Below are 26,951 nucleotides of genomic sequence, written 5' to 3' on the forward strand. Positions count from 1 at the left end.
GCTCCTGGGCTCAGGATCAGTACCATGATGCCAGTATGGGGGTGCGGGGGAAGACACTGGAGTGATAGCAAAAAAAGAGCTCCTTCCCCAAAGAGTGCTATCCACAATGCCAAGGCCCAGGCTGGTCCACTCCTGGGGGTCCTCACAGCCCTAGGGAGTAAAGGTGTGAAAAATGGTGGGGAAGGAAAGGTAGCCTGTTAACTCCTGTTCAGCCATTTTTCAAATGAGCACTTTCCTGGGCTCACCTGCACGTCCCAAGAGCCATACAAGGTAGTTGATTGTGTCCATGTTCAGATGAGGAAACTGAGGCTCAGAGAGGGGAAGGGACTGGCTCATGGCTTCACAGGCAGGGACTTGAAGAGGAAGCATTGAAAGGGAGCCCAAGCTTCCAGTGTTGGTAGGTCCTTAAGTTTGTGTCATAACACATGCCCCTAGGGGAAGGGAAAGGGGGCAGTGGGGCAGGGGCCCATGTTACATGACTTAGGAACCAGCTGGCAAATCAAGTTTTAAATAGACTAGACAAAATTAAATGGGGGTTCTTTCTTAGAGAAATTGTCAAGAGCCTTTAGGTCTTTGTGTTTCTCAGATTTCTTCGACCAGGACGAAGGCCAAGGCAACAATGATTGACAGGCCCTGGGTCCCAAACGCCAGTGGACACCATGGCAGCAGCGTCATGGAAACCATGGGCTTCAGTATGCAGGACCGGGTGACTGTATGTACATATGCACTTGTGTTCGCCATCACTTTGATTCTGGGGCTCAAAAAGTATCTGTAAAACCGAGACTGGACAGGTTTCCAAAGGCCAGGGTCTTGCCTTTCCCAGCTTCCCCTGCGGCAAGATAAAGGCCAAAAGTGCCTTCACTACCCGCTTATGTCAGATTCCACAAGGTTTTATTGGAGCTGCACCTAGCCTGGAGCCCTCAGCTCCCAGGAAGGATACGGGCAAGGAAGGGTCTCGGACCTGCAGGAAGCCCCGGGATCGCCCAGCCAGGGGGAACACACTTCCATCCGCGGTCCAGAAGGGAGAGGAAGCAGGGTCTCGCAGGGTGCACAGCCCAGTCGAAGAAAGGGTGGTGGGACCGAGTGGAGAGGCGGGGACCAGCCCCGCTAGAAGGGGAACTCGCAGACGTAGTAGAGACGCCGCTCGCAGTCGTGGTCCCACCAGGAGCCGTCGTCCGAGGCCTGCGCCACGCAATTTTCGAGCGCCCCGCCGTTGGGCTGGTTCGGGCTGAGCGGGTGCGGGGCGGCGCTGGGTCCCGGGCCGGGCTCAGGGCGGGGCGTGCGGTGCCAGGCGAAGAACGACACGCGTTGGCCATTCTCGAAGAGGTACAGTCCCTCGGCGCGCCGGTCGTGCACGCCCAGCCACACCGGCCAGTTGTAGGGAGCGAGCGCCGTGCGCAAGTACCGGGTGAGCACCTCCATCTGCTGGCGGTCTGCAGGTTGCGCCAGGCTTCCGCCCCGCGCTGTACACCGCGCCTGCGCCACAGCCTGCGCCTCAAAGTCGCGCGAGAGTAGGAAGCACTTGTGTCCATGGCGCACCCCCTTCAAGCAGCCTGAGGGCGGGGCGGAGTGGAGGCGGGGAGAGGGCGTGGTCAAAGACTCCGGGGCTGGGCTGAGGGGGCGGGGTCAAAACCGCGAGGAGCAAGGGGGGTGGAGAGTCAGGGCCGTCGGGGCGGGGCCAGACTGCTGGGACTGGACTGTAGCGGGCTGGGCGCGGCCAGAGTGGGGTCAGCTCTACCGTACGGTGGGGAGCGTGCCACCCCCACCGCCCGCTTGCTCCCTGCTTTCACCCTCTAAGCTACTCTAAGTTCCCCACATACCAGCACACCCCAAATGTCCAGGAGTCCCCTCGCCCCTGACACCCTGAGGATTCTCCTCAGGTATTTCCGGGCCCCCACTTGACCGGCTCGTTCCTCTCTCCTCGCCCCGCCCGATGCGGACTCACCCTCTAAGCGGCCGTGCTGGCGCTCCGCGCGGCTCTGCACTTCCTGCAGGGCTTGCACAGCGTCTCGGGTGTCGCCTGCTGCCTCCCGCAGCTGCCGCAACCCCCTACTCAATTCGACCACGCGGGTGTCCAACGCGTGCAGGCGGACGTGCAGCTGGTGCAGGCCTGCGTCCAGACCGGCCAGGCGGCCCACTGAGGACAGACAGGGCGCATGCATGCTGTCCGGGGACCCTGGGGGCGGAGCCCGGATGCTAGAGGGCCTGGGGGGACCTAGGGCTCCTGGGGGCGGAGTAGGCTTCTGGAAGGTAGGGGCTGTAGGGGCCCCGGGCTTTGGGGAGACGAGGCCAGGGCCCAGAGCTCCTGGACAGGTGGGCAACTGACAGGTCCCCGGGCAATGAAAGGATGATACGTTTTTGAGAAAATGACCTCGAAGGCCTTAGGACAGGGCCGACTTAATGATTACTCACGGATATAAGTGACGGTGTCCTCAGTGGTGGGAGAGGGACTGGGGCTGGGGGAGGGGGTTGGCGTTGTTTCCTCCTCCTCTTCCTCCCCCTGACTGTCCTCCTGGGTCTCCCAGGCCCCTTTGCCTTCAGGGGTTCCCTCAGGATCTTGGTCCCCCCTCCCAGCAGGCAGCCCCAGGGCCTCCTGTAAATGCTGTGGCAGGGGAGGGATGGTCAGTGCTCCTACTATCAGCCTCATTCTCATTTCTCACATGCCCCAGCCACCCCTTTCCGGTTCCAAGCTGGCACTCTGCCCCAGAGTCCCTTCTGTGAACCCACCCTCCCCTTCATGCCCCATGCCCATCTCCCTGACTCTGGCATAATAACCCTGCCCCCAAGCCCACAGCTCCCCCACTGAGTCCAGCACTCCCCAACTCACCTTCAGCATCAGGGCCTCCCTCTCCTGCTCCTCCTTCTGGGCGCCGACCCAGCCCCCCTCCCACTCCCTCTCAGCTCCCTGAGCTCCATGGCTGAAGCCCAGCAGCTGGGGGACCACCAGGGCCCCAAGGAGCCAGGCTGCCTGCATTAGCCTGGCCTCTGCAGACAGATGTCTCTGGGGAGCGGGTGTCTCTGGGGCCTGGACTGTGTGCGGATCACGAGGCCCCCACCTCTCCCAGCTTCTCTCTGATCCCTCTCCTCCCAACTCCTATCTCTGTCCGTTGGTCTCTGCTCTTCTGTGTGTGTGTCTCTGCCCGCCTCTCTTGGCTCCCCTGAGGCCCTGCCTCTGTGGCCGGAAACCTCCAACGTTCCAAAGCCTGGATCCCGCCTTGGGTGTCCCCACACCCCTCCTTACCACTTTCCAGAGCTCTCTTCCGCCCTCCTCCTTCCTTCTGTCATGGTCAAAAGCTTTGGTGGTCAGAGAGAGAATGGAGCCCGGCCTCCTCAGGGTCCTAGGGACACAAAACCTCTGCCCAGGAATCTCCTCAGGGGGTTTTGGAGGCTTGGCCCTGCTCCCCTTTCCTCCCCATGGCCTCTCCTTGGGAGGAGGGACACTGCTGGGTCTCAGAAGGTTTTGCTACCCCGTGGCCACCATCACCCACGTACCCTGTCAGAGGACACTTTCCCACTAGTCTTAGTCTCTAGGGCGCCTCCTGCCCCCAATCCCTCATCCCACCCTCCAGGCCCTTGCCCCAGGATGCAAATGAGTGTGTGTGCCTGTGTGTGGGGGGGACAAATAGAAGAGCATAGGTTTGGCTGTGGGTGCAGCCCTGGAAGGTGGAGCTCTGAGATTCATTTGTTGCACTTTCCTGGACACCTCCTGCAGGCCAGGCCCTGGGTGGGGCTTGACTGGGGATTCCAGCTGCTTCCAGACAAGCAGACAGTCCTGTGGGGTGAGAGGCTGGGGCAGAGGGATGGGGGAGGATGGGTGCTGGGGGTCAGGGAAGCTTTCTCCAGGAGGTGGAGTAGACAGATGCTGGGCTGGGCTCATAGAGCTCTGAGCATTCAATGATGTGCCTCTTCTGCCGCCTGGATCACTGCAGTCACCTCCTCCTGGCTCTCCCCCTCCTTCCTCCCAAGCCCCTCCAATCCACATTGCTTGCCGCAGCCAGAGCAGCGCTTCCAAACCGTAAATCAGATCACATCACTCCCCACTCCCCTGCTCCCCCAGCTTCCCATCAGATGCAGGAGGAACGCCAGACCTTGTCCTTAGCACAGGCCTGGGCTACCCAGCAGGGGTCTGGGAAGGATGGGCCCTTGGCACCTCCACAAGCTCATCACCCCACACCCCTGCCCCCCAGGCCCAGCCACAGTGGCCTTGTGGCTGTTCCCCCCATGCTGAACTCCTTCCCACCTCAGAGCTTTTGAACCAGCCTTTTCCTCCTTCTAGAAGGCTCTGCCCGCAGCTCCTTCTCATTACTGAGGTCACAGTTTAGAGAGGCTTCCCTGACTTTCTTATCTAAAGAAGCTGCACTCCTGCAAGTTACTTTATTAAAACACCCCATTTTATCTTTTTGGTATAATCAAGACTGACATTGTCTTGTGCATTTGTTGACTTGTTTGTTGTCTGTCACCTGCCAATGACGGCAGGCGTTCTTGTTCATTGTGTATCACCAGGGCTAGAACAGGGCCAGCCTAGCACATAGTAGGTGCTCAATCTGTTGAGTGAGGAGGGAAGTAGCCATTTTTGGCAGGGTAACAGCTTAGCCAAAAGACCAAAGACTTGACTCTTGTGTTTAGGTGGCACCCCGAGTTCCCTGAGGCAGGGACAGAAGGGAAAGAAGGACTGTCAATTAGGGTGGAGGTGACTGGGGCAGCGGGAGGGCGGCTGCAGAGGCAAGGGAAGTAGGAGGTCATGCCGTACTCACTCTATGCCAGACCCGTGAGTCACTCAGGGCTTTCCCAGCCTCGCCAGGCTGGTCAAGCCAGCTAGCATGGAACTCACTAGCCAGTGATGGCAGGGCACGCTCTTCAAGGGAGGAAACTGAGGCTCAGAGAGGAGCTGCTGGAGGTCACTAGTGTGTCAGTGGCTGTCCAGGGCTGCCTCTGAGTGAGGGCCAGCACTCAGACTGCCTCAGCTGCTTGGAAATGACCACATCCGGCCTTCCAGTTTTCCAAGAAAGCAGAGGGCAGCGTGACCTTGAGCAGGCTGCTCACCACTTCAGAGTCCAGGCCTCTCAGGTGCACATGAAGAAGGGTCTGGGGACACCTCACCAGTGGCCACAGGCCTCGAGAGATAACGTACAGGACAGGAAAGGCCTTATGAACTGTAGAGGGCTGCACAGCTTCTCTCACTGCTGATGCCAACACAGGCAGCTGTTCTCTCCCAGGGCCCAGATGCTCACCACCTGGACTAGGGGGTGCGCATCCAGAGGGGGGCCTCTTGGGGCTGGGCTGGCACCTGCTTTGGCTCACATCATGGTACCCTGGAGCCTGTAGCTGGAGGTGCCTCCAGAGGTCGCCCAGAACTGCCCTCTGCAGCTGCTTTGCTCCGGCTGGCAGCCCTGGAGCTGTAGGAGCACGGGTGATGGGGGCGCTCTCACCGCTGCCCTGTGGGATCTGCACTGGCTCTGGATGTGTGTACCAGGCACCATCCAGCTAAGCTGTGAGGAGCTGGTTGTGCAGCTATGGAGTGCCTAGTAGGGAACAGCAGCATGAGGGCTTTGAGCCAGGCTACCTTGGCATCACCTCTTTATAGCTGGGCAAACGTGGGCACCAAGTTACTTAGCCTCTCTGTGCCTCGGTTTCCTCCTCTGGAAAATGGGGATGGTGAAAGTCCCTAGCCCACAGGACTGCTGTGAGAAGCTGATGAATAAATCCAGAACAGAGCCTGGCACACCGGAAGTGCTCAAGAAATGTCAGCACTAATTGTCCAGGAGGAGAGCTATGGCACTGTGTCGTGTGTTTCCATGGGTCTGTGCACACCTGTGTGATGATGGTGAGGTGGGTGTGATGGGGATATATGCACGCATCTCCCTACAGCTGTGTGTCTCTGTTTCCTCTGTTTCAGGGTTGTGCGCGAGCTGGAGATCTGAGCATGCACACTTTGGACCATGCCCATGAGTGGGGTGGGTATATGTGTGCGTTGCAGTGCCTGTATGCTCCGGCACATGGGTGTGATATGTACTTGCTGCAGCTGCCTGTGTGTGTTTTTGGACACTCAGCTGCCTGGGGCCCTGTGTGCCCTGGAGAGTTTATGTGCGTGAGGATGCCTGTATGTGCAGAGCCTTCTAGTGGCTCCATGTGCCCGTGCCTTGGGGGACAGTGTACACTTGGGGGGACAGGACAGGAATCTGGAGCTCACAAAATCCAATTTGGGGGTGTAGTGTCTAGCAACAAATATTTCCTGTGCCCTACTGTGTGTAGGGGGATGGAGCGTGCTCTGAGAAGGCGTAGTCCTGGGGGAGGTGGAGGGGTGCCCTTAGGGGGCGGGGCCCCATCGTCGAGGTACAGGGGCAAGCAGGGGTGGAGTCTGGGTTGGGGGTATGGTGTCTAAGAGGAGCGGTGGGGGAGGGCAAGGGGAGGGGTGGAGCCGGTGGGGGGATGGGCGAGGTTTGGGGGCGCGGGGAGGGGCACTGTCTCCAGCGCCGGCTCCCGGAGGGAGGGGAGAGGGCGGAGGGAGGAGAGGGAGGTAGGGAGAGAGAGAGAGAGAGACAGGGTGAGGGAGAGTCAGCGAGAGCGAGAGAGCTAGAAGGGAGGCAGAGGAGGCGCGGAGCGGGCGGCGCGGCCTGAGGAAGAGGAGGACCAGCCGGCCGAGCCGCGGCGCCGGGAGCCGGCCGCGCCGAGCCGGAGGCGGGCGAGCCAGGAGGGGCCCGGCGGCCGCGGCGGAGGGGGGGCGCTCTGCGGATGGCAGAGCCCGGCCCGCGGGGGGGGTGAGGTCCCCGGCCCCCCCGCCCGGCCCCCCGGCCCCCGCCCGCCCCCTCCCCGGCCCGCTCGCCCTCCGGGGCGGTGGGGCATGGCCTGAGGGTCCCCCGTCTTCGGGGGGGTGGGGGGTGGGGGGAGGGGGGAGGGGCCGCGGGCGCCGCCGACCGGGACCCAGCAGCCCCGCCAGGCAGGTAAGGGGGCCGAGAACCGGGGGGCCCGGGGAGCTGCGGGGCCGGGGCCGCGGGAGGGGGCGGGGGCGCCCCGGACGTCCTTGGCGGCGCGCCGGGCTCTGGGCCCGGGTGTGCGGTTGGGGGTGGGGGCGAAGAGGGGAGCGTTGCCCCAGGCGACGCCAAATTGGGTTACGCCCAGGTCCCCGGTGCCCCGTCCCAGATCGCAGACTTGATGGGAGGGTGGGCCCCCCCCGTGCCCCGCGGCCGAGCCCCCCGCCCGAGCCCGCCTCCCCGCACTCCCGGCCCCGCCGGGCCACTCCCCCGCCTCGCCCACCCGGGCCCGCCTGGGCCGCTGCACCCCTCCTGCGGCCGCACAGCGCGAGGCCCCTCCCCAGGTCACCCGGTGCCCCCCCCTCTCGCGGGGAGGCTGGGCCTTGGCCTCTTCCCGCCCCCTGCGACCCCCTCAGCTCCTGCCTCTCCTGCTGGCCTCCTCCGGTCCCCTCCCGCCCCCTTCACAAGCTCCCCCCAGCCCCACCGCGTCTCCGCTCCTTTCCCCACTGGCCGGCGCGCCCCCTCGGCTCCCACCCCCGAGTCCCGCTCCCGGTGCCCCCGCCCCCTCTCCCCGACCCCGGGCTCTCCCCCACCAGTTTCTCGGCCCCGGCTCCCTCCCTCTCCCCGCCTTTCCCCGCCTCTCTCCGCCTCCATTCATTCTCCCGGGCCCTGCTCACGGCCACGCCGGCCGCCCCCTGTACCCCCGCAGCTTCCCAGGACACCCCCTCTCTCCCCTTCTCCACCCCCTCTTGCCGATTCCTCAGCCCGTCTCAGTACCAGCTGCGTGCCAGCTATTCTTAGCCGCGGAGCGTTTGATTCATGCCGCCCCGGCGGAGTGTGCCCGCTCCCTCCCGCGGGGCCTGAGGGGGAGGGGCCGGAGCTGGTCCTGGGGGTTGGGGGCAGCTGCACGGTCGGGGTCCTGGGCCGGCTTTGCTTTCATCCCCCTGGCCACCCCATTAAGTGCCTGCTTGTGGCTGAGGGTCAGCCAGGGTCAGCCGAGGGGGAGTGGCTGCGCGCCCCAGGTCTGGAGGTGTGATGTGGAGTTCAGTGGGTCGGAGGCTGGGGTGTTTGCCTGGGCAAGGTGGGACGGGCGCTGCTGGGTGCCTGGAGGAGGAGGGGGCTTCGAAGCCCCGCCAGGCATTGGGGAAGGGTTGGCCAGCCAGTGGTTAGGCGCTCACTCGCCCACAGCCCTTGGAACTCCCCTCCCTACACACACACTTTTCTTCTCTCCCCCAACCCCCCAGCCCGTCCCTGCTCCCCCAAAGTCAGCAGTACCCTCCACTGCTTCCCATCTCCATGGCAACGGCGCAGGAGCCGGGCCTGGTGTGGGGGGGAGGGACCAGACCAGACATTCTGGTTTCCGGTGCTGGGGTGGATGGGGGTGGGGGTCAAGTAGAGGAAGGCAGACCCCTTTGGGGACGCACCCTTATAAGGCCACCTCAGAGGATAATAATGGGGATCTGGAGCATCACTCCCACTTTGGTCCCCCAGACTTTCACCCCACTTCCTGGCCTCCCTCCCAGCCTCCCAGTCTCCCTCAGAATGGAGCCTCCAGTGCCTGGCAATGCCTAGCCACCCAGCCTTAAGCGGCAGTCCCTAAATGCACCCACAGGTCACTCACAGCCACCCGATGGCCCAGGCCTTGGCACTACTGTCACCAGAACAGCCCTTTCAGGCCAGTTTCCCCACCCACCCACTGTCAAGATGCCCCCAACGACCCATCCAGGCCCCCCCCACTGCCTCTCCTGGTTCCCTGGGGACACCCCATGCATGGTGCTTTGCCCCAGGACACTCCAGCTTGGTGCCCCGACTGCCTGAGACACTGCTTCCCAGCAGCCCTCTGCACACATTGTCAGCTGCACTTCAGGAAAGTCACTAGCTCCATTGGCTTCACCCGTGCCCCGGTGCCCCAGCGCCAAGCGGCCATGCAGATGCCCAGCCACTCACTTCTGCCTCCCCCTAGTGCAGGGCACCTCTGTCTCCTCTTTACTACATCCCAGCACCCCCACCCCAGCTCTCCTGGAGGAGGCTGGGAGGGCCTCAGGGGAGGGGCCAGGCTGGGGCCAGGAGGGCAGGATGCCGGTGGGTTGTCCACCTGTCTGTGCTCAGCTAATTTTAGCTATATTTTCCGTGGCCTGGCAAAGTGGGCCAGTAGCTCCCGCGGTGATTCTGTGGTTTCTGGGACACTGCCACGCTGGGTCAGCGGCAAAGTGGGGCGCAGGAAGGGTGGGGGGCTGCGAGCAGGGCCAAGGGCAGGGAAGGAGACGTGCTGGAAGCGTGGCAGGGGTGGGTGTGTGAGTGTGTGGACGTGCCCAGAGCATCTGGGGGTGTGTCCAGCCTCCTTCCTGCCTACCTCAGGCGCATGGGGTGGCTGCCCTTGACCATTTAGCCATAAGTGGTGCCTGGAGGGGTCCCAGACTCCTAGTCTTGACAGCCACCCTCGGCCCCCCGCAGCCGCCTGTGATGCTGCTGTCCCCCATCGCCCCGTGGCCCCACGATGACCCACAGCCCCGTGTCCAGCGAGGACGAGGAACGTCACAGTGCCAGCGAGTGTCCCGAGGGGGGCTCAGAGTCCGACAGCTCCCCGGACGGGCCTGGGAGAGGCCCCAGGGGGCCCCGGGGCCAGGGCAGCGGGGTACCTGGTAGCCTGGCCTCAGTCCGAGGCCTCCAGGGCCGCTCCATGTCTGTCCCGGACGACGCCCACTTCAGCATGATGGTCTTCAGGATTGGCATCCCAGACCTGCACCAGACAGTGAGTGACCACCTGCTGGCTGGCCCGGGGTGGGGGTCATAGGATGACAACAGGGGCCTCGCCTACCCGAGGAGGCCTCTGGCGCTGGTATCCCCCACTTGGCCCCCATTTCCAGACCCCCACATGCTGCCCCAGATGCCCCAGCTGTCCCCAGAATCACCCCACCGCCTTCCCAAACCACCAGGCTCCTCCCTACTGCCTCCCCCACCAGAAATGCCTGCGCTTCAACCCTGATGCCACCATCTGGACTGCCAAGCAGCAGGTGCTCTGTGCCCTGAGCGAGAGCCTCCAGGATGTGCTCAACTATGGCCTGTTCCAGCCTGCCACCTCGGGCAGGGATGCCAACTTCCTGGAGGAGGAGCGGCTGCTGCGGGAGTACCCCCAGTCCTTTGAGAAGGGAGTGCCCTACCTGGAGGTGCGGCCCCAGCCTTCCCCCAGATGAGAGAAGGGGTGTCCTGTGACACATCCGTCTCCCCATTTTTCTCCCAGCCAAGACCTGAGCCAGGTCAGGGCACCTGAGAAGCAGAGCCAGAGAGTTCAGAGCAGGTCTGTGCGGCCTGGAGTGGCCTCGGGCGAGTCACTTCCCTGCTAGTCACAGTGGGAAAAGATTCCCAGTTACTGCAGGTGTTGAAGAACATTCCCTGTGGATTCAGACTCTGTTTCCCATTAGGGGTTGTAGTCCGCACACCCCGCAGCCACCCCACACCCCCCTGCCCACCCAGCCAAAACTCCAGGGCTGTTTCCACGCTGACCCTGGCTCAGAAGGGGGTCCAGTCTCCTCCCCAGACCCCCTGATTCTGTGTCTCTCCCTTCGTACATCACCGGTCACAGTTCCGATACAAGACCCGAGTTTACAAACAGACCAACCTGGATGAGAAGCAGCTGGCCAAGCTACACACGAAGGTGAGAGAACCATGCAGGCCCTTCCCTACCCCCACAGCACCCCAACCACTTTCTCTCCCGCCCCTTCCCAGCAGCTCTCCACATCTCCCAACGCTTCTGTTCCTCTGTCAGGGCCCCCTACTTAACTTGGGATGCCATGTTGCATTTGGGACAGCCCTGGAGGACACCCCCATATCCCCATCACAAACCTCCTTATCTTTCCTCTTGGTCTCGCAGCCTTCTTCCCAGATCCACATCATTTCCACTTGGTTCCCACTTTCTTCATTCTTGGACTCTCCCATCTCAGCTCCTGGGTCCCCCATATCCACTCAGGTACCTTCCAGCACCCTGGCCTGGACTCTGCCATCCAGTGTCCCTCTCTGCCCAGGGATGTTTCATAGATACCTGATCTCAGAGCCTAAATCTCTACCAATCCAAGGGTGCCCCCTCCCCGGCCACACCTCTCTTCCTGGTACCCTGCTGTCTGGTCTTTGGACCATATGTCTCCTGTGGCTCCCTGGCCCCTAAGAGCTCAGAGGAAGCTGGGGGACTGCTTTGGTCAGAGGTAAAGTAAAGGATTCTTGTCACTTGGGGGAAAAGCCCTGGTCTCTCTCATTCCAGGCCCCTGCCTCACCATGGATTCGTTTCTGTCCTCCCCCAAATATTCCATCCCTCCAGCCCTGCGCTGTGCACTCCTGGAGCCACTGGCCACATGCAGCGCTTGTGGCGTGGCGGGTCCAAACCAAGCCACGCTGTGAGTGTGAAACACACACTGGATCTCGAAGACTCAGTACCCCCCAAAAAGTAAATTATCTCCTTAATAAATTTCATTCTAATTCACCTGTCGATACAGTAATATTGCGGATATACTAGGTTAAAAACGTGTCATTAAAATGAATGTCAGTACAAGCGACAGCTACCCTTCCTTCTGTTTTGAAGGTGGCTCCTAGAGACTTCCCAGTAGTATATGTGGCTCACTGTGTTTCCACCGGACAGCGCCGCTCAAGACCCCAGCTGTTCCCCCTTGTTCTCTGACCGGCCTGTCTTCTCTGTCTTGTCCATGGCTCAGACGGGGTTGAAGAAGTTTCTGGAGTACGTGCAGCTCGGGACATCTGACAAGGTGGCACGGCTGCTGGACAAGGGACTGGACCCCAATTATCATGACTCGGATTCAGGAGGTAGGGAGAGGGGCTGGGGGCTCTGGGAGAGGTGGGGAGCTAAGAATGAGGCACAGGCGGTACAAGTGACTGGCCTCTCCCACCCCTCAGAGACCCCTCTGACACTGGCAGCCCAGACAGAAGGCTCTGTGGAGGTGATTCGAACCCTGTGCCTGGGTGGCGCCCACATTGACTTCCGGGCTCGGGATGGCATGACTGCACTGCACAAGGCCGCGTGTGCCCGTCACTGCCTTGCTCTCACGGTGAGGTGCCAGCCACCGCCCCAGCCCCTCTCCCAGAGCCCAGAGACGCCCCCGATGGCTGTTTCCCCTCAGGCTGTACCCAGTGAACTCCCCAGACCCGCCCTCCTGCCTTCCTGCCCACCTCCCCCAGCCCTGTGGCCTCCCCTTTGCCTCCGTCCTGGCCTCCTAGACGTGCCCTCCCAAGCTCCGCGGGGGGGGTGTGCTTCTTCCCCAGGTTCCTCTTCGTTTTCCATTTGTTCTTTCCTAAACCCTCGTTCTTTAGTTTTTGTTAAAAGTCGCCCTTCTTCGTGTCCCGAATACTACGCCCCTTTCCATAGACTGACAGATACACAGCCCTCACTGTCACACGTCCGGTGGGATCCGAGGCCCTTCTCAGGCCCCCAGGTGCACCCACCCTACAGCTGATCGGCATGCGGACCTTTCCCTATGCTCAGGTAGATCTCATGTTCTCCCAGCACCAGAACCTCTCCATTCCCTCTGACCCAGCTCAACACCAACCCTCCCTCTGTCTCCCTGTGGTGTAGACCCTCCTTGCGTTCCTTAAAATGTAGAGGAAGCTCCCTGCTGTGCCCCCAAATACAGACCCTCCCCATACACCCCCTGCAGACATACCCCTTCCCTCTGTCTTTCCCAACCCAGAGGTCCACCCACCTCCTCTCAAGTCCCAGTGCAGCCCCATCCTTCGCACGGTGCCTACAATGTGCTTTCTCAATAGAGCGCCCCACATACCTGTGAAGTGCATACATGGAGTCTGCTGACACCATCCTATTTTAAAATACTCTTCCTCTCCCCCTGCCCAAGAGCCCCTGATCCTGCTTCATACACAGGTCAGGATGGACTGCTCCCAAAGATGCTCCCCTCATTCACGGACCCTTCTTTCCTTTCTCCAGCTCTTTCTTAAAGACCCTTAAATGTGGTCAAACACCAGCCACAAAGATCTGCCTCATACCCCTGGGAATCAAGAGCCCATCTTTATGTACCCCCAGCCCCAGATCCCGCTCCCACCCCAACCCCTAGCCTCCAGACCTACACTGTCCAATCCAATAGCCCATAGCCACATGGGGCTGCTCAGGTGTAAATTGAAATGATCTAAAATGAAAACTGCCATTCCTCGGGCTCACCAGCCACGTTGGAGCTCTGAGGAGCCCACACGTGGCTGCCATGTTGGATGACTGGCTGTAGGCTGCTTCCATCCCTGCACGCTTCCACTGGACACTCCACCAGGCTGTCCACACACAGGGCCACTGCCAACACCCTCTCCTCCTAACGCTCGCCACTGCCACCACCAGCCTCTGTGCCCAGAGCCGTGTCTTGAGTGGGACCCCTGCCCCCAAGCCCTTGGCCTGAGTGAGGCCCAACCTGCCTTAAGCCAAGCTTGCCCTTCCCACGCCTCCTTCTGTGCCCCATCCCTGGGTGCTAATAAGACCTCCCTCTTGGCCGGGGCCCCTCTTGCATCCAGACTCCATTCTGGCCTTTGCCCCCTAGGACCATCCTGCTGCATAGGTGGGACTGAAGCCATGAACCCCATCAGTGGTTCATGCAGAGTCACCCACGGGGAAGGTTGGGCAAGATGTCTGAGTGGGAGGGTCCTCTGGAGGCATTTCCCAACCTCCTCATTGTTCACAGGGGATGAGAGAGGCCCAGAGAGGCCCCAGAGGGGAAAGGTGAGGCTCCAGGTCACATAAGGGCACCCTGGCAGAACCAGGTCTGGCATCGGCCCATGGGGGTCACCCAGGAGTGCCCACCCCATGCTGGCTCTTCAGACTGAGCCGGTGTTCATGTGGCTGTCATCTGCCTTTTCTCCCTTCCTAGGCGCTCCTAGACCTCGGGGGCTCCCCCAACTACAAGGACCGCCGGGGCCTGACACCTCTGTTCCACACGGCTATGGTGGGGGGTGACCCCCGCTGCTGTGAACTGCTGCTGTTCAACAGGGCCCAGCTGGGCATAGCTGACGAGAACGGCTGGCAGGAGATCCACCAGGTGCAGCCTCCCAACAGCTGGGAGGGACTGGAGGTGGGGTGGGGAGTGTGCCTGGCCCTCGCAGGGACAGGGACCAGGGACCCTGGCCCAAGGGGCTGTAGAACCAGACACTGGGATCCTCACAGAGGGTGGGGGTTGGAGCAGCATGGTCCCCAAAGAGGAAAAGATAGGGATACGGACAGCGGGGCCCCAAGGGGGCGTGGGTTGGGGGCTGAACACCTTGATCCCTGAGATGGATGGGGTTGTGTCTTGGATCTATCCGGGGAACAGGCCAGACACCTGGGCCTTGGAATGAGTCGTGAAGTCGACAGCCTGGGCCCCTAAGCAGGAACGAGGGCTGAAAGGAGAAGGGGAGTGGCTGAGGGGCTTCCTAGCCTTGAGGAGAGGGCCACAGACAGACGCCATGGTCAGGAGGGGCTGACTGGCCTGCTTGGCCCCGTTCCTCCCCAGGCCTGCCAGCGGGGTAACTCCCAGCACCTGGAGCACCTGCTCTTCTATGGGGCTGAGCCCGGCGCCCAGAACGCCTCGGGGAACACGGCGCTGCACATCTGTGCCCTCTACAACAAGGTCTGCCCTGCAGCGTCTGCCCAGACCCTCCTCCTGCATCCAGCCTCCCTGTGCCCTCTGCTCCTTCACTGCTTCATTCATTCATTCATTCGTTCATTCATTGAACAACTATTTACCCAGCAGCTCTTCTGTGTCAGACCCTGAGCAAGTATTGAGCAAGCCTCTCCATCCGGGGCTGTGTTCAGAGGGACATCACAGGGAGTCCGGGTCCCTGTGGGAGCCCAGATCTGGGCTCAGAGTTGCAGGTGGGGTAGCGGTGGCTCTCCGGATGATGTGCCACCTGCGGTAAGATGAGCAGGAGTTGGCCAAGTAGAAGAGAGAGAAGGGTGTCCCAGGCCGAGATCACAGCCTGTGCAAAACCCAGCGGGGAAAGTCAGGACTGTTACCGGAGGCCAAGGGGCTGTGTGGTTCTGTTTCCTGGGCATCTTCATTCAGCTGCCAGTGGAGCACCTACCGTGCACCTGTGCACCTGGGGACACTGCAGGGGACAGAGGAAAGGCCAAACCACAGCCCTGGAGAGGACAAGAATGTGTGGCAAGTTTTAGCATTTCAGGGCTGGGCATAGGGCCCCCACCTGAGGAGTTGCAAGAGGTTAACAGTGAAAAGCAAGCAGGGGGCCTCAGGGTCTCACCTGGCCGCTCTGCCTGTGCTGTGGTGACCCTCCGGCCTTCCGCCTGAGCATCTCTGCCCCTTTACCACCCGTGCGCCAGGTCAGCCCCCTCGGCACCTCAGTCGCCCCTGCTGTCTCCCAAAGCCCCCACTCTTGTAGGGTTGCTTCAGGGACTGGGGAGGACAGGGCCTGGCATGCTGCTGCCGGTTCGTCTGCCCTTCAGGCCTCCTCCAGGAAGGCTTCCAAGACAGCCCCAGCCCTTTCTGCCTCATTAGAACTTGCAGTGCCTGGGAGATGTGGCAGGCAGCCACGTGCCGCCTTGTGGAGCAAGCAGCCTGCTCTGCCGAGGGAGAGCTCAGTGTTGTCAAATGCAACCAACACCCTGCTGTCACTTCCCCTCCCCAGGCTCTCCTGCTCCCTGACACAGCCTTGCACCTGGATTCCCTGACTGCATGGCCTGTGGGCAGACCAAGGCCTCCCAGTCAAGCCCCTGCCCCTCTCTGAGGCTCCGTCCTCTCCCTGAACTGGCAATAACGTCAGCTGATTGAAGGGGATGAAGGATCATGTATATTAAGTGCTCATCCCTCGAAGGCGGCTATCATAGTAATTATTATTGTCATTATCACTATCGTTATCAGTCAGGACCCAGTCAGGAAACAGAAGCCATACCGTTAATTTGAACAGGGAAAATTCAGTATGAAGAGTTATATAGTGAGAACAATTACTCTTAGCTGGTTAGATGAGCCAGTCATTTCTCCCTCCTTGAGCTTCCCCGTTCTCATCTGTGAAGTGGGTTAGTAATACCTATTGTGCAAAGGATCAAGTAGAGGCATGACCTGGGCTTGGTGAATGCCAACTGGGCATGGGGCTTGACAAATAGGTGCTTCACAAATGTGCCTTTTTTTCCCCCACTTCTTTCCTCTTCTCTTCCCTCCCAGGCTTTAAGCTTTCCAAGGGCCAGAGCTGGGTCTGACAGATTTCCTGGCTCTCTGCTCCCCCAGCCCCCTGGCATGCCCTTCTAGTCCCCGGTGGTGAAGGTCAGGTCCAGGTCTAGGCTGTTAGATGAGCCAGTCATTTCTCCCTCCTTGAGCTCCTCGAGGATGGGGGCTAAGTCTGATTGATCACTCTGTCCCAAGGCCCCAGCATATAGTAGGCCTAGATGCATCTTTGTTGAATGAGTCAGTGAGTGAATGAATGAATTTATTCAGTCACCTTGGATTTCCCCCAAGACTGTACAGTCCAGCTCAGAACATTTAACAGATGCTTGCTTCCAGGTTGAATGACTTGATGAATGAATGACATGAACAAATGAATTTCAAATGACTCAGCTTGACATCCTCCATCCTCATCCCTTCCGTGCACATTTCTTGAGCACCTACTGTGTACCTGTATGTGAGATGTGAACCAAGCACAGCACAGTGCCTACCCTGGGGAGGGTGGGGGGAGTTCACAGTCTGGCGAAGAGGCAGATGTGTAAACAAATAGTTGCAATACTGTGAGATAAGTGCTAGGACACCAGTAAATTCAAGGTTCTTGAGAGCCGGTAGCTGGTGGAGATGCTCTGGTCCTGTGCTAGGCAAGGCAGTGGTGGGGGCGTGCAGACAGGCAAACACACATAGGACAGTAGTTTGGCAGTTTTGTAGTTGGGGGGGCCCAGCATGTGCACACACAGACACACATGCACTCACACCCACAAACACACCCAGAAAACTCACTGGGCTATCTTTGTTTTCCAGTGACTGACTTTGGCAATTGGAGTTGTGCATTCCCAGAAAATAGATGAGTACTAGGATTAGACAGTCAGGTTTGAGTCCTAGCTGCTGCACTCACTGGCTGTGTGACCTGGGGCATCAGTTAGCCCTCTCTGAGGTTGTCCTGTAGGATGGGGTCCATACGAGCATCCTTGGTGGATTTGTCACATGCAGAGGGTCAGCGCAAGGAGGTGCTTGGTGAATGCTGATTCAATTCACATCAGGGGGAGCTGGAGAGGAGTTGGGCTGGGGGCCAGGTTGGGTCTGGCCAGGCCAGGACACCAGATGAGGACATTCTCCTTCAGCAGCTGTTTATTCAGCAGCTGCTATGAACCACCCACTAGTCTAGGTGATGGTGCCACAATCGTGGCCCCGTGAAACTTACGATATAGTGGGAGAGAGACCTGAAAGAGTCAAGTATAATAGAAATGCAATTTCAGGGAGAAAATGATTGGTACTGGCTTAAAAGAATGCATGGTACATAGCAGGCTTCATATAAATGGAAATGAATAAGTAAAAATAAAGGGAACGGGGGTTATTTTCGACAGGGTGGTCAGCCCTCTCTGAAGAGGTGACACTTGAGCAAGAACCTGAATAAAGTGAGAAAGTGAGCCCTAGGGAGACCTAGGGGCAGAGAACTCTAAGTGAGGGGGCAGCAGGTGCAAAGGCCCTGGGGCAAGAGGAAGGAGGAGGCTGCAGTATGGGGAGCGAGGGAAGGTGGTAGATGAAGCTGGTGAGGCTGGGGGCAGTAGGGTGGGCAGATCAGGTGGAGTCCTAGGATGGCAAGGATATTGGGTTTGATCCAAAGACTGGGATTGAGTGACATGTTGTGGCTGACATTGGTAAGGAATCGATCTGGTGTGAATGGCCTGCCTTCCCCCGCTGCCCAGCCCTGGTCCCCACTGCCCCCCTTCCTTCTGGTTCTAGCAGAGTATGCGATTAAGAGTAGGAGCTCTAGGGTCCGACAGACCTGGTTTAGAATCCAAGCGGTGATAAGTCGACAGCTGTGTGACCTTGAGCTTCCTTTTAAGCCTTAGTTCCCTCGTCTGTAAAATGGAGACAATAATTTCCATCATATGACATTGGGTGATTCACTTTGGAGCTTCTGCCTCTAAAGTGCTGGGCACCTGGCGAGCACCTCAGTAAGTTCTCCAAGAGGTTTAGCTTGGTGGCTCTTGACTGGATGCTTCTGGCCCCCGGGGGGGACATTTGGCAATGTCTGCAGACATTCTTGGTTGTCAGGACTGCGGAGGGAGTGCTACTGGCATCTAGTGGTAGAGCCCAGGGATGCTGCTAAGCACCCTACGAAGCACAGTACGGCCCCCACTACAAAGAACTACCCAGCCCCAAATGTCTGTAGTGCAGCAGGATATGATGGGAGCCCAGGTGTAATTTTAAACATGCCAGGAGCTGCATTTTAAAAAATGGAAAAAAGAAACAAGTGACACTTGGGTGAGTAGCATATTTTACTTAACCCATTGTATCCAAAATGTTATCATTCCAACACATGATCGGTCTAAGAATTATTAGAGATATTTTAATTACTTTTTATCAGGCTAAGGCTTTAAAATCTGGTGTGTGTTTTACATGCACAGCACACCTCAGTTCAGACCGGCCACGCTGCAAGGGCTCAGGCGCCCCAGGTGGCAAATGGCCGCCATCCTGGGCGGGCGGCTCAGAGCAGGTTGCTGCCGAGATCGCCAGCAGAGCCCGTGCCCACTCGTGGTGAAGGTGTCCTCTTTTCCTTGCTCCCTGTGCCACGGGCCGTCACCCTCAGGAGACCTGTGCTAGGATCCTCCTCTATCGGGGGGCCAACAAAGACGTGAAGAACAACAATGGACAGACGCCCTTCCAGGTCTGGGGCCGTGGGGTCCAGTGGGGAGGACGTTCTTGGAGGGGGGAAGGGAAGTGGGCAGCTGGGGGTGCTGGGGGACAGGCTGGGAGAAGGGGAGGGCGGGGGTGGGTCAGCCAGCCGGGACCCCACAGTTCGTCCTGCCCTGTGGTCTGTCTCTCCCTGTGGCTGCCCCTGAGCCACCTCACCTCCCTGCCCACCCCCACCCCCACCCCCAGGTGGCAGTGATCGCTGGGAATTTTGAACTGGGGGAGCTCATCCGGAACCATCGAGAGCAGGACGTGGGTGAGCGGCGGGAGCTGGGCTAGGGGACATGCTGGGGCACTTGGGGGTGTGGGGTGGGGCCAGGGAGTCCTCCGACCTGATGTGGGTGTCAAGATGAGCCCGAAGCAATCTTGGAGGACCGTGAGCTTCTGAGGAGAGGTAGGGGGCCCATCCCAGGCCCTCACTCTCTCATCTCTCTTTCTCCCTTCCTGCCTCTCCCCTGTCTCTGGCCTCCATCTTCCTCTACCTGCCTCTTCCTGCCACTGCGCCCTCTCAGTGCCCTTCCAGGAGTCCCCCAAGTACGCGGCCCGGCGACGGGGACCCCCAGGCGCAGGGCTGACAGTGCCCCCGGCTCTGCTGCGGGCCAACAGTGATACCAGCATGGCCCTTCCCGACTGGATGGTGTTCGCCGCCCCGGGGACCTCATCCTCTGGGGCTCCTGGTCCTACCTCAGGGCCCCAGGGCCAGTCGCAGCCCTCGGCCCCCAGCACCAAGCTCAGCAGCGGGACCCTCCGAAGTGCCAGCAGTCCCCGGGGAGCCCGAGCCCGCTCCCCATCCCGTGGGAGGCACCCCGAGGAAGCCAAGAGGCAGCCCCGCGGACGGCCCAGGTAGGGGAGGGCCCAGCCCAAGTCCCACAGACCCCAACCCAACAGAATCCGCTCCCTGGATCCTCAGTCCCCCAACCAGGCCAGGCCAGGCCAGCTGTCCACCTCCTGTCTGCATATGGCTGGTCCCCCATCCATCCAAGTCCCAGTCCCAACCTCGGGCCTCCAAATCTCTCTCCGGACCCTCGAGGAACAGAGGGCATCATGAGCCCCACACCCCTCCCCAAATGCTGGTGAGGAACTTGGGGAGGGGTGTCCCAGCTTGGAAAAGAGACCAGAGGAAGAGAGAGTGGGGAGGAGGAGCAGAGGGGCCACTCTGGGGCAGAGGGGAGGAGGGCAGGGGCCATTCTGGAGTAAGGAGGCCAGGCTGGCCCTGAGGACGTGGGAGTGGGGAAGCTCATGGCGAGCTGGAAATGGCGGGTAGAGTTGGACCCAGCCCGGGAGGAAGCTGGGAGTCACCAAAGGCTCCTGAGCTGAGGAATGACAGGTTTTGGAGCTCAGCTTCAGGAAGCTGAGTCAGGCAAACTTTCAGGACCAGGAGGGGCACAGCTGGAAGGCAGGAGGCAGAAGGGTGGGCTGGGGGACAGCAGCAGGCAGGCAGAGGGAGCTCCCGGTCCCCTCTTCCCCCAGGATGCCAGAGCTGGAAGCCCACTGAAACCCCTCCCCCACCCCGTGCTCCATCTTCTCCCCCAAGGACCCCTGTTCTCCCAGAGGTGCCCCTCCCCCCACTCTCCTCTGCCTCTCACACCCTCTGTGTGCGCAGCTCCAGCGGGACGCCCCGGGAAGGGCCGGCCGGGGGCACGGGGGGCTCGGGGGGCCCTGGGGGCTCCCTGGGCAGCCGCGGGAGGCGCAGGAAGCTCTACTCAGCGGTCCCCGGGCGCTCCTTCATGGCTGTGAAGTCCTACCAGGCCCAGGCCGAGGGGGAGATCTCCCTAAGCAAGGGAGAGAAAATCAAAGGTAAGGGGGTGGGGCTGTGGGCGGGGCCGGGCCGGGGAGCTCGCCCCTTCGGGAGGGGACACGACAGTGACAAACAGTCCTGGAGCCCCTAGGACGTCCCAGGCCCTTTGGAGACTTGAGGGAGCCCTAGACGCGCCCCTTCTGCCTCGGAGAGCAGAGTGCAGCTGACATGGGGCTGTCAGGGGGCGGTGTTGAGCCAAAAATGAGGAAGTGAGCAGCATTTGGGGCCACCAGCACCACATGGGGCACTCAGTGGGTCTCACCTCGCTCCTGGTTGGTTGTCCGTCGGAGGGTGTCAGGAGCCCTGAGTACAGGTGAAGAAGCCGAGCCTCACACAGGTGAGGTGACTTGCCCCAGGTTCCTGCTCTGAGCCCACTGCCTTTCCGCCCGCCTTGGGCAGAGTGCGAAGCCAAACCTCCTTGACTTCACTTCCACCCTCTACCATATGCTCTCATCCGAGAAACGGGGTGGTGCCTACCTCGTGGGGCTCTGCAAAGCCGGGTCCATGCCTGGGGCTCCCTCAGCGGCAGCAGCTGTTTTCAGGGTTTGTCTCCTTCGGTTTTTCTGTCTTCATCTGGAAAACGACTCCGGGAGCCCCCACGTGCAGACATAGCAGGGCTGGTGATGGGTGTTCTTGGGTAGAATGATGCTTCAGGGCTGGCGAAGCAGCTGCAGACGTGGTTGTCAACACGAGGCAGAGAGCAGGTCTTTGCCCCACTCTAGGCTGCAGAGGAGCTGAGCAGATGGGAGCCAGGATGCCTGGGTTCAAATCCTGGCTCCACCACTTCCTACCTGGGTGACCGTAGGCAAGTGATGTCTCTGGGCCTTGGTTTCCTCATTTGTAAAATGGGGTCTTTGTGAGGATTACAAGAGTCAGCTCACGTAAAGCTGGAACAATGATTTGTACATGATCGGTGCCAGCCATCGGAATCATAAGCGGTCCCCTGCTACAGACACTTAGAGGGGAGAGACTCCAGCTGCCTTGAAGGAGAGAGGTTCCGGGGTTCCTCCCAGGGGAGTCAGAGTTTGGGGTCTTGGAGGGTCTGTAAGGGTCAGAACATCAGGAGAGTTGTGTTTTGTAGTCTTCCTTCCCATTGCCTCCGCTCCTGAAGGCAAGGTCACATGTCACTGGTCTCTGGGTTACCAGGGCAGAGTTTAATGACCCAGCACATATGAGGCCTCAATGCACATCTGCTGAGTGAATGAATTAATGAATGGCCAGATTTGGGAGCTGACTGCGGAGGCCAGGGCAGTGTGTGTGCAGATCTGCGTGTGTACACCTGTGTGGGGACCAGGTCTGTGCTTTGCCAGGAGTGAGGGACCTTCAGGCAAGCAGAGGACCCTGGGGGTATCTCCCATGTGCCTTTCCGAACTTCAAGCCCGATACTTCCACGGACTTCCCTGTCTAGCCTTCCCTTTCACTAACAGACACCAAATTGCCTCAGAGCACGCCCACCTCCACGATGTCACCGAGGTTGCCACAGCCCACGAGGTAGCAGCTTCCCTCTGCTCTGGGGATCAAGGCCCAGTGCCTTAGCCTGGCCTGCAAGGGCCTCCCCAGCCTGCCACTAACCTCAGCTTGCGGCACTCTTTCCCTCTCCAGGGACCCCATCCTTCTCTCCGTCCCACAAATGCCCCGAGCCCTTTCCCACACCAAGCTCCGTGCTATGCCAGTCCTTCTGCCTGGACAACCTTCCCTTCCTCTATTTGCCTCTTCTAACCCTAGGACCCTTGAGGTCTCAGCCTATATGTCACATCCTCCAGAGCGCCAGCCTGGTCCCCCTTTGCCATCGAACTTAGGTACTCCCACCTGGCCCGTCTCCTGATACCCTGTCCTTTTCACCTTGAGCGCTGACCTCAATTTCCAATCATGCGGTCATTTGTCCAGTTGCTCCTCTAATAATGTCCAGTGTGGACACTCCCCGAGTGCAGTGACCACGTCTGCTGTGCCCAACAACTGTACCTGATGTATACCTCATGATCGGCACTAAATAAATACTTGTTCAGTGAACAAATGATCAATTCGAAGACCACCCAGCCAGGCATGGCAGAGCAGTCATGAGCCCAGACCCTCTCCTGCGCCCTTCCATGACCTGGAGCATCTCCTTGATTTGGTTTCCCCTAGATCCTCTCAAGGGAGGCGGTTTGTGTGGGGAAAGCATCAGATGGCCCTATCTCACATCTTAGCTCGGCTCCAGCCACCTCTGGGGAAGGGACTTGGCTACTTTAGTTTTTGCTTCTTCATCTATAAAATGGGATCTCGGTTGTTACCCACCCGGGCTGGCGTGAGGGTTGAGGGAGGAAAGATGTGCAGGCCTGGGTAGGGACAGAGCCCTGAACAATGCTGGGGAGACGGAATGTGGTGGGCTTGTCCCGCTGCTGTGATCATCGTCAGAATCAGCAGCAACCCTGACTGATGAAACCTTAGCGACTAAAGCATTTGCTCTGGAAACAGAGCTGTGTTCGAATGCAGACTCTGTCAGTTATAAGCCACATACCTTGAGCAAATGCCTGGGCCCTCTGAGCCTCAGCTTTCTCATCAGTAAAATGGTGGGAGTAATAAAAGTGGTTCTTAGGGTTCTGGTCCCAAGTGAGCTCTGGATAAACATTAGCTGTGCCTGTCACCTATCTTAGTTCTTCAGTTCTAAGTACGGCAGCATCAGGCACAGGGCAGGCAGTCGGAAAATCTTAGCTACAGGGCCCAAAGGTGAGGCCAGCAATAAGGGGCCTTCAGGGAGGGGTGGTGGAGAGAAGGAAAAGCTGATTTTAATCCCTTCTCTCTTCTAGAGCCAAGGAAGCACAGAGGGGCAGAGGGAAGGGTCTGGGAGCAAACGACACAGATTAGGTGGCAGAGGCTAAGGGAGGTGGGAGGGGCAATGATGAGGGTATAGAACTTGGTCTAGGAACCTAGCTAGGAGGGTTTAGGGAAATTACAAAACTGAGCTATGACCCATTTACTAGGGTGGATGAGGGCCAGTTGTGGATGTGTCCCTAACCTGTGAGGACCATGTCACAGGCACAGCCCATTCTCCAGTGCCTCTTGATGTCCCCATTGGATCCAGAAAGCTGGAACGAAGGCATGACATGATCTGGTTCTCCCTGCCCCCACCCCGATGGACATTTATTAAGGATGCCCATGTGTTAGGTTCGGGGCATGGGCCCCGTGTTAGGCCAGGCCCTGTGTTAGGTTCGGGGCATGGTGGGAAGGCCATGCATTGAGTGTGTTAGAGGCAGGGCGGGAGGGTTGTGGGGGCAGCATGTAAATATAGAAATGTTTCTGTGTCCCTGCTCCCCACTCAGTGCTTAGCATCGGGGAAGGAGGCTTCTGGGAAGGCCAGGTCAAAGGTCGTGTTGGCTGGTTCCCCTCTGACTGCCTGGAGGAGGTGGCGAACCGCTCCCAGGAAGGAAAGCAAGGTAATGAGGACTCCCCAGCATTCCTTGATTTACCCAAGAGTTTTCATGGGCTTTCCTGATGGGGTGGGGGTGCTGGGAGGTAGATGGGAGGACTTGGGCCAGGCCCCCTAAGGGATGGGCTTGTGATTTTGAGTGAGGGTCCAAGGTCATCCCTTGTCCCCCTGCAGAAAGCCGCAGTGACAAGGCAAAGAGACTCTTCCGGCATTATACGGTGGGCTCCTACGACAGCTTTGATGCCCCAAGGTAAATGTCCATACACCCTCGGGTGCCCCCCCACCCCAACCTCTCTTAATACTTTACCTTTAAGTATTTCTGCCACCTCTAACCCCCCTTTCTGCTCCCCCTAAAGTTTGGTCCAGGGATGGGGTAAGGCAGAGTTACCTTCAGCCCACACAGCCCAGTCCCAAACCACTCTTGGCAGCCACGGAGACTGCCCAGTGGATGGGGCCTTGGGGGATGCCCCGGTGCCCCAGGAGCTCGTGTGTATGGCTGCCTGGAGGCCCTTGTCTCCTTCATGTGCCCCATCTCTGTGCAGTCCTGTGCAGTGGAAGTGTATGCATCCCATGCCTCACACTGGTGTTGGGGGTGGGGGTGTTGGTGGGCAGAGCCAGGCCAGGCAGGGTGGGGGCGGGCAGAGGGGCACACTGACACCTTTCCCCTCCCTGCCTGCTGGCTGACTTGCTTCAGAAGCTTGATGGATGGGATTGGCCCAGGGAGGTGAGAGGGGAGGGGAAGGGAGGGCACGGGGTCAGGAATGGGAAGGAAGGGGTGCCTGGGGGTGTGTGGACGTGTGCGTGTGCACGACCAGAGATGAAATTTCCCTGTGCGTGAACGTCTTACACTGGCGAGCGTCCTTGTACGGATTCCCCAATGGTGTATTCTTGCCCATGTGTCTCTGTAGGTGCGCATGACATGTGACTGTGTGCATGTGTGGCTGGAAGCCTCTAGATGTATAGCCCTGTGTATACGCCCATGACAGCAGAAGGGCCTGTGCCACTCACTGTGTAAAGATGAATGCATTTGTGGTTTCCATTTATGGGTGCACGATTATGGCTAATCATGCGGCTGGCTCTGCATACCTATGTGTCCCGGAATCTGTGTGTCTAAGAATGAGGGCAAGTGTTCTCAGAGATGTCAGTGTGTCTGCTTATCATGTATGGACAGGTGGGTTTCTGCACACGTCTGTGCCCCTCTGTGCATGTTACCGAGTGTGCATATTAGCACTTAGAATTGTGTGCATGCATTTGTATCTGTCTGATAGATTTGGAATTCAGGACCTGGGGTGTTGGGGGAGGGGAGGGAGAAGAGGGAAGGACTCAAGGGCTTGGGCTTCCAGAAGGGCAAGGCTGTGGGGGAAGAATGGTCATAATTGTGTGTCTGAAAGATGACATTTCCCCCCTCTCCCCACCCCCAGAGAAGGGTCTCCTTTGTTTGTCACATCCTTCCATTAAATGTGTCCAAACCTATGTGTCTGTGTTCTGGCCAGTGGGGATGGGTTGGGGATTGGGAAGGAGAGAAATGACAGCATGGGGAAAAGGGTGGAGCTGGGGTGCCACCCCGCGCCCGGAGTGTCTGAGGCGCTTGACCATTGTGCGTGTTCACCTGGCACGTCTCCGGCCCTGGGCACTGGGTGAGTATCAAGGTCCCCCCCACCCCAAGTCTCCCATCAGCCTCTGCTTCTTATCTCTGACAGTGTCTCTCTGGGTCTCTCCTTGGCCTTGGTCCGAGGGTCACTTGATCTACCAGCTGGATGGGGTGGTCCCTCCTGACCTCAGATGTCTTGTGAAGTGCATCCCCTCCCCTTCTCCTCCCCTCCTGTGCCCCGTGGCATGTGCTGCTCCGTGTGTGGTGTGTCTAGCCTCTCCTGCCACCCACCCTGCTCTACCTGACCCTGTCTGGGGTGACCTGGCCTGTGTTTTGCGCGCTGCATCCCTGCTGGGGCTGTGAGTCCTGCCATGTGCTACCCTCCCAGCCTGTGCCACCCTCTCTCCTCTTCCTGGGGGTCTATGGTTCCTGGGAGCTGTAGAGTGTGTGCAGCTGGGCTTCTTTGCTGGAGGGTTACCTCTCACTGCCCTAGGGCCCAGTCGAATAACCCGGCCTTCCTTTCCCGCCCTTAAGACTGCGTTGGGGTGCGTCGCGTGTCGGTTTGCGGTGGGGGGCTGTGAGTCCCCTCCTGGGGCCTCTCTCACCGTGGTGTCCCCTCCAGAGTGAGGCTTGGTCCGCGCGTCCCTGCACGCGGTTGCGAGGCATCTTGTGTGATGTTGTGCGTCTCTCTCCCCGCGCTCCCTCGCTCTGCACCTGCGCGGGAGGGCTCTGGGGGGGAGGGGGTTAAGGGGGGCAGACCGGAAGTGCCTCCCTTTCCTCCCCCCGAGCCTCGCCCCTCCCCCCTCTCCCGCCAAGGGGGGCCCCGCGTTCCCCTCCCGCCCCCGCCCCCACCCCCTGCCCGGCCCCTCCGCCTCCCGGCGCAGGACGCCAAGGGGTTAAGCCTCGCGCCCGCCGCCACCGCCTCCGGAGCTGTCCGCGGTGCTGAAGCCGGCGCCGTCCGCGGTCCTCGCGCTCCCGCCGCGGCCCGACCCCGCGCCCCGCGTCCCCGCGCCCCCTGGCATGTGAGCCCCCGGCCCTGCCCGCCCTCCCGCGGGAGGGTGCGCGCCCCCTCCCCTTTCCCCCTCCCGGCGCGGGTCAGCATGAGGCGGGGCCTGGGGGCCCGGACACGGGGGTTCGGCCGAGCGGGGACGGGGACGCGGCGGCGGCGGCGGCGGCGGGGGCGGCCGGCACCGGGACCCGGGCCGGGGCCAGGGCCGCGGCGGCGATGGCTTTGTCTGCGGTCGGCGGCGGCGGGGGTCTCGGGGGCGGCCCCGGCGGGGGCTCCCTGCCGCAGCCGCCCCCCGCGCTCTCCTCCAGCTGGCCGGCCCTGGGGCCCCGGCGG

The 26,951-nt window shown here is 60.1% G+C and overlaps 2 protein-coding genes across 10 annotated transcripts in view; one reads left to right on the forward strand and one right to left on the reverse strand.

Annotated features, from left to right (window-relative positions):
• Nucleotides 1–216: 216 nt before the first annotated feature.
• Nucleotides 217–26,951, forward strand: part of SHANK1 (SH3 and multiple ankyrin repeat domains 1) — a 51,392-nt gene continuing 24,657 nt past the window's right edge. For 4 of the 9 annotated variants that reach the window (XR_012126492.1, XR_012126493.1, XM_073225364.1 and 1 more), the window contains exons 1-16: nt 6,863–6,941; nt 9,426–9,723; nt 9,935–10,138; nt 10,555–10,626; nt 11,675–11,783; nt 11,874–12,025; nt 12,343–12,459; nt 13,838–14,005; nt 14,456–14,572; nt 18,711–18,788; nt 19,004–19,070; nt 19,327–19,657; nt 20,418–20,611; nt 23,912–24,025; nt 24,193–24,268; nt 24,713–24,742. Coding sequence is in view for 7 of the 9 variants with exons in the window: in XM_073225364.1 (XP_073081465.1) it covers nt 9,469–9,723; nt 9,935–10,138; nt 10,555–10,626; nt 11,675–11,783; nt 11,874–12,025; nt 12,343–12,459; nt 13,838–14,005; nt 14,456–14,572; nt 18,711–18,788; nt 19,004–19,070; nt 19,327–19,657; nt 20,418–20,611; nt 23,912–24,025; nt 24,193–24,268; nt 24,713–24,742 (2,084 nt within the window). In the remaining 2 variants the exon portion in view is untranslated. Of the gene's footprint in view, nt 713–5,896; nt 5,955–6,862; nt 6,942–9,425; nt 9,724–9,934; nt 10,139–10,554; nt 10,627–11,674; nt 11,784–11,873; nt 12,026–12,342; nt 12,460–13,837; nt 14,006–14,455; nt 14,573–18,710; nt 18,789–19,003; nt 19,071–19,326; nt 19,658–20,417; nt 20,612–23,911; nt 24,026–24,192; nt 24,269–24,712; nt 24,743–26,951 lie in introns of those variants that run through there. The other 5 variants (XM_073225365.1, XM_073225367.1, XM_073225368.1 and 2 more) reach the window with 5 other exon arrangements.
• CLEC11A (C-type lectin domain containing 11A) lies at nt 870–3,171 on the reverse strand. The gene is made up of 4 exons (XM_017661580.3): nt 2,828–3,171; nt 2,413–2,602; nt 1,946–2,137; nt 870–1,553 (listed from the first exon to the last, which is right to left on the reverse strand). The coding sequence occupies exons 1-4, from the start codon at nt 2,972–2,974 to the stop codon at nt 1,108–1,110; spliced, it is 975 nt and encodes a 324-aa protein (XP_017517069.3). The 5' UTR covers nt 2,975–3,171; the 3' UTR covers nt 870–1,107.

The sequence above is a fragment of the Manis javanica genome, chromosome 17 (genome assembly GCF_040802235.1).
Source record: "Manis javanica isolate MJ-LG chromosome 17, MJ_LKY, whole genome shotgun sequence".
NCBI classification, from domain to species: Eukaryota; Metazoa; Chordata; class Mammalia; order Pholidota; family Manidae; genus Manis; species Manis javanica.

Bases quoted from the DNA above. Each gene is read 5' to 3' on its own strand.
- CLEC11A (XM_017661580.3), bottom strand. From the start codon at position 2,974: ATGCAGGCAGCCTGGCTCCTTGGGGCCCTGGTGGTCCCCCAGCTGCTG. The intron at 2,603-2,827 runs GTGAGTTGGGGA...CCCCTGCCACAG, and splicing joins GGGAGGCCCTGATGCTGAAG to CATTTACAGGAGGCCCTGGG. The intron at 2,138-2,412 runs GTGAGTAATCAT...GTCTGTCCTCAG, and splicing joins GGACACCGTCACTTATATCC to TGGGCCGCCTGGCCGGTCTG.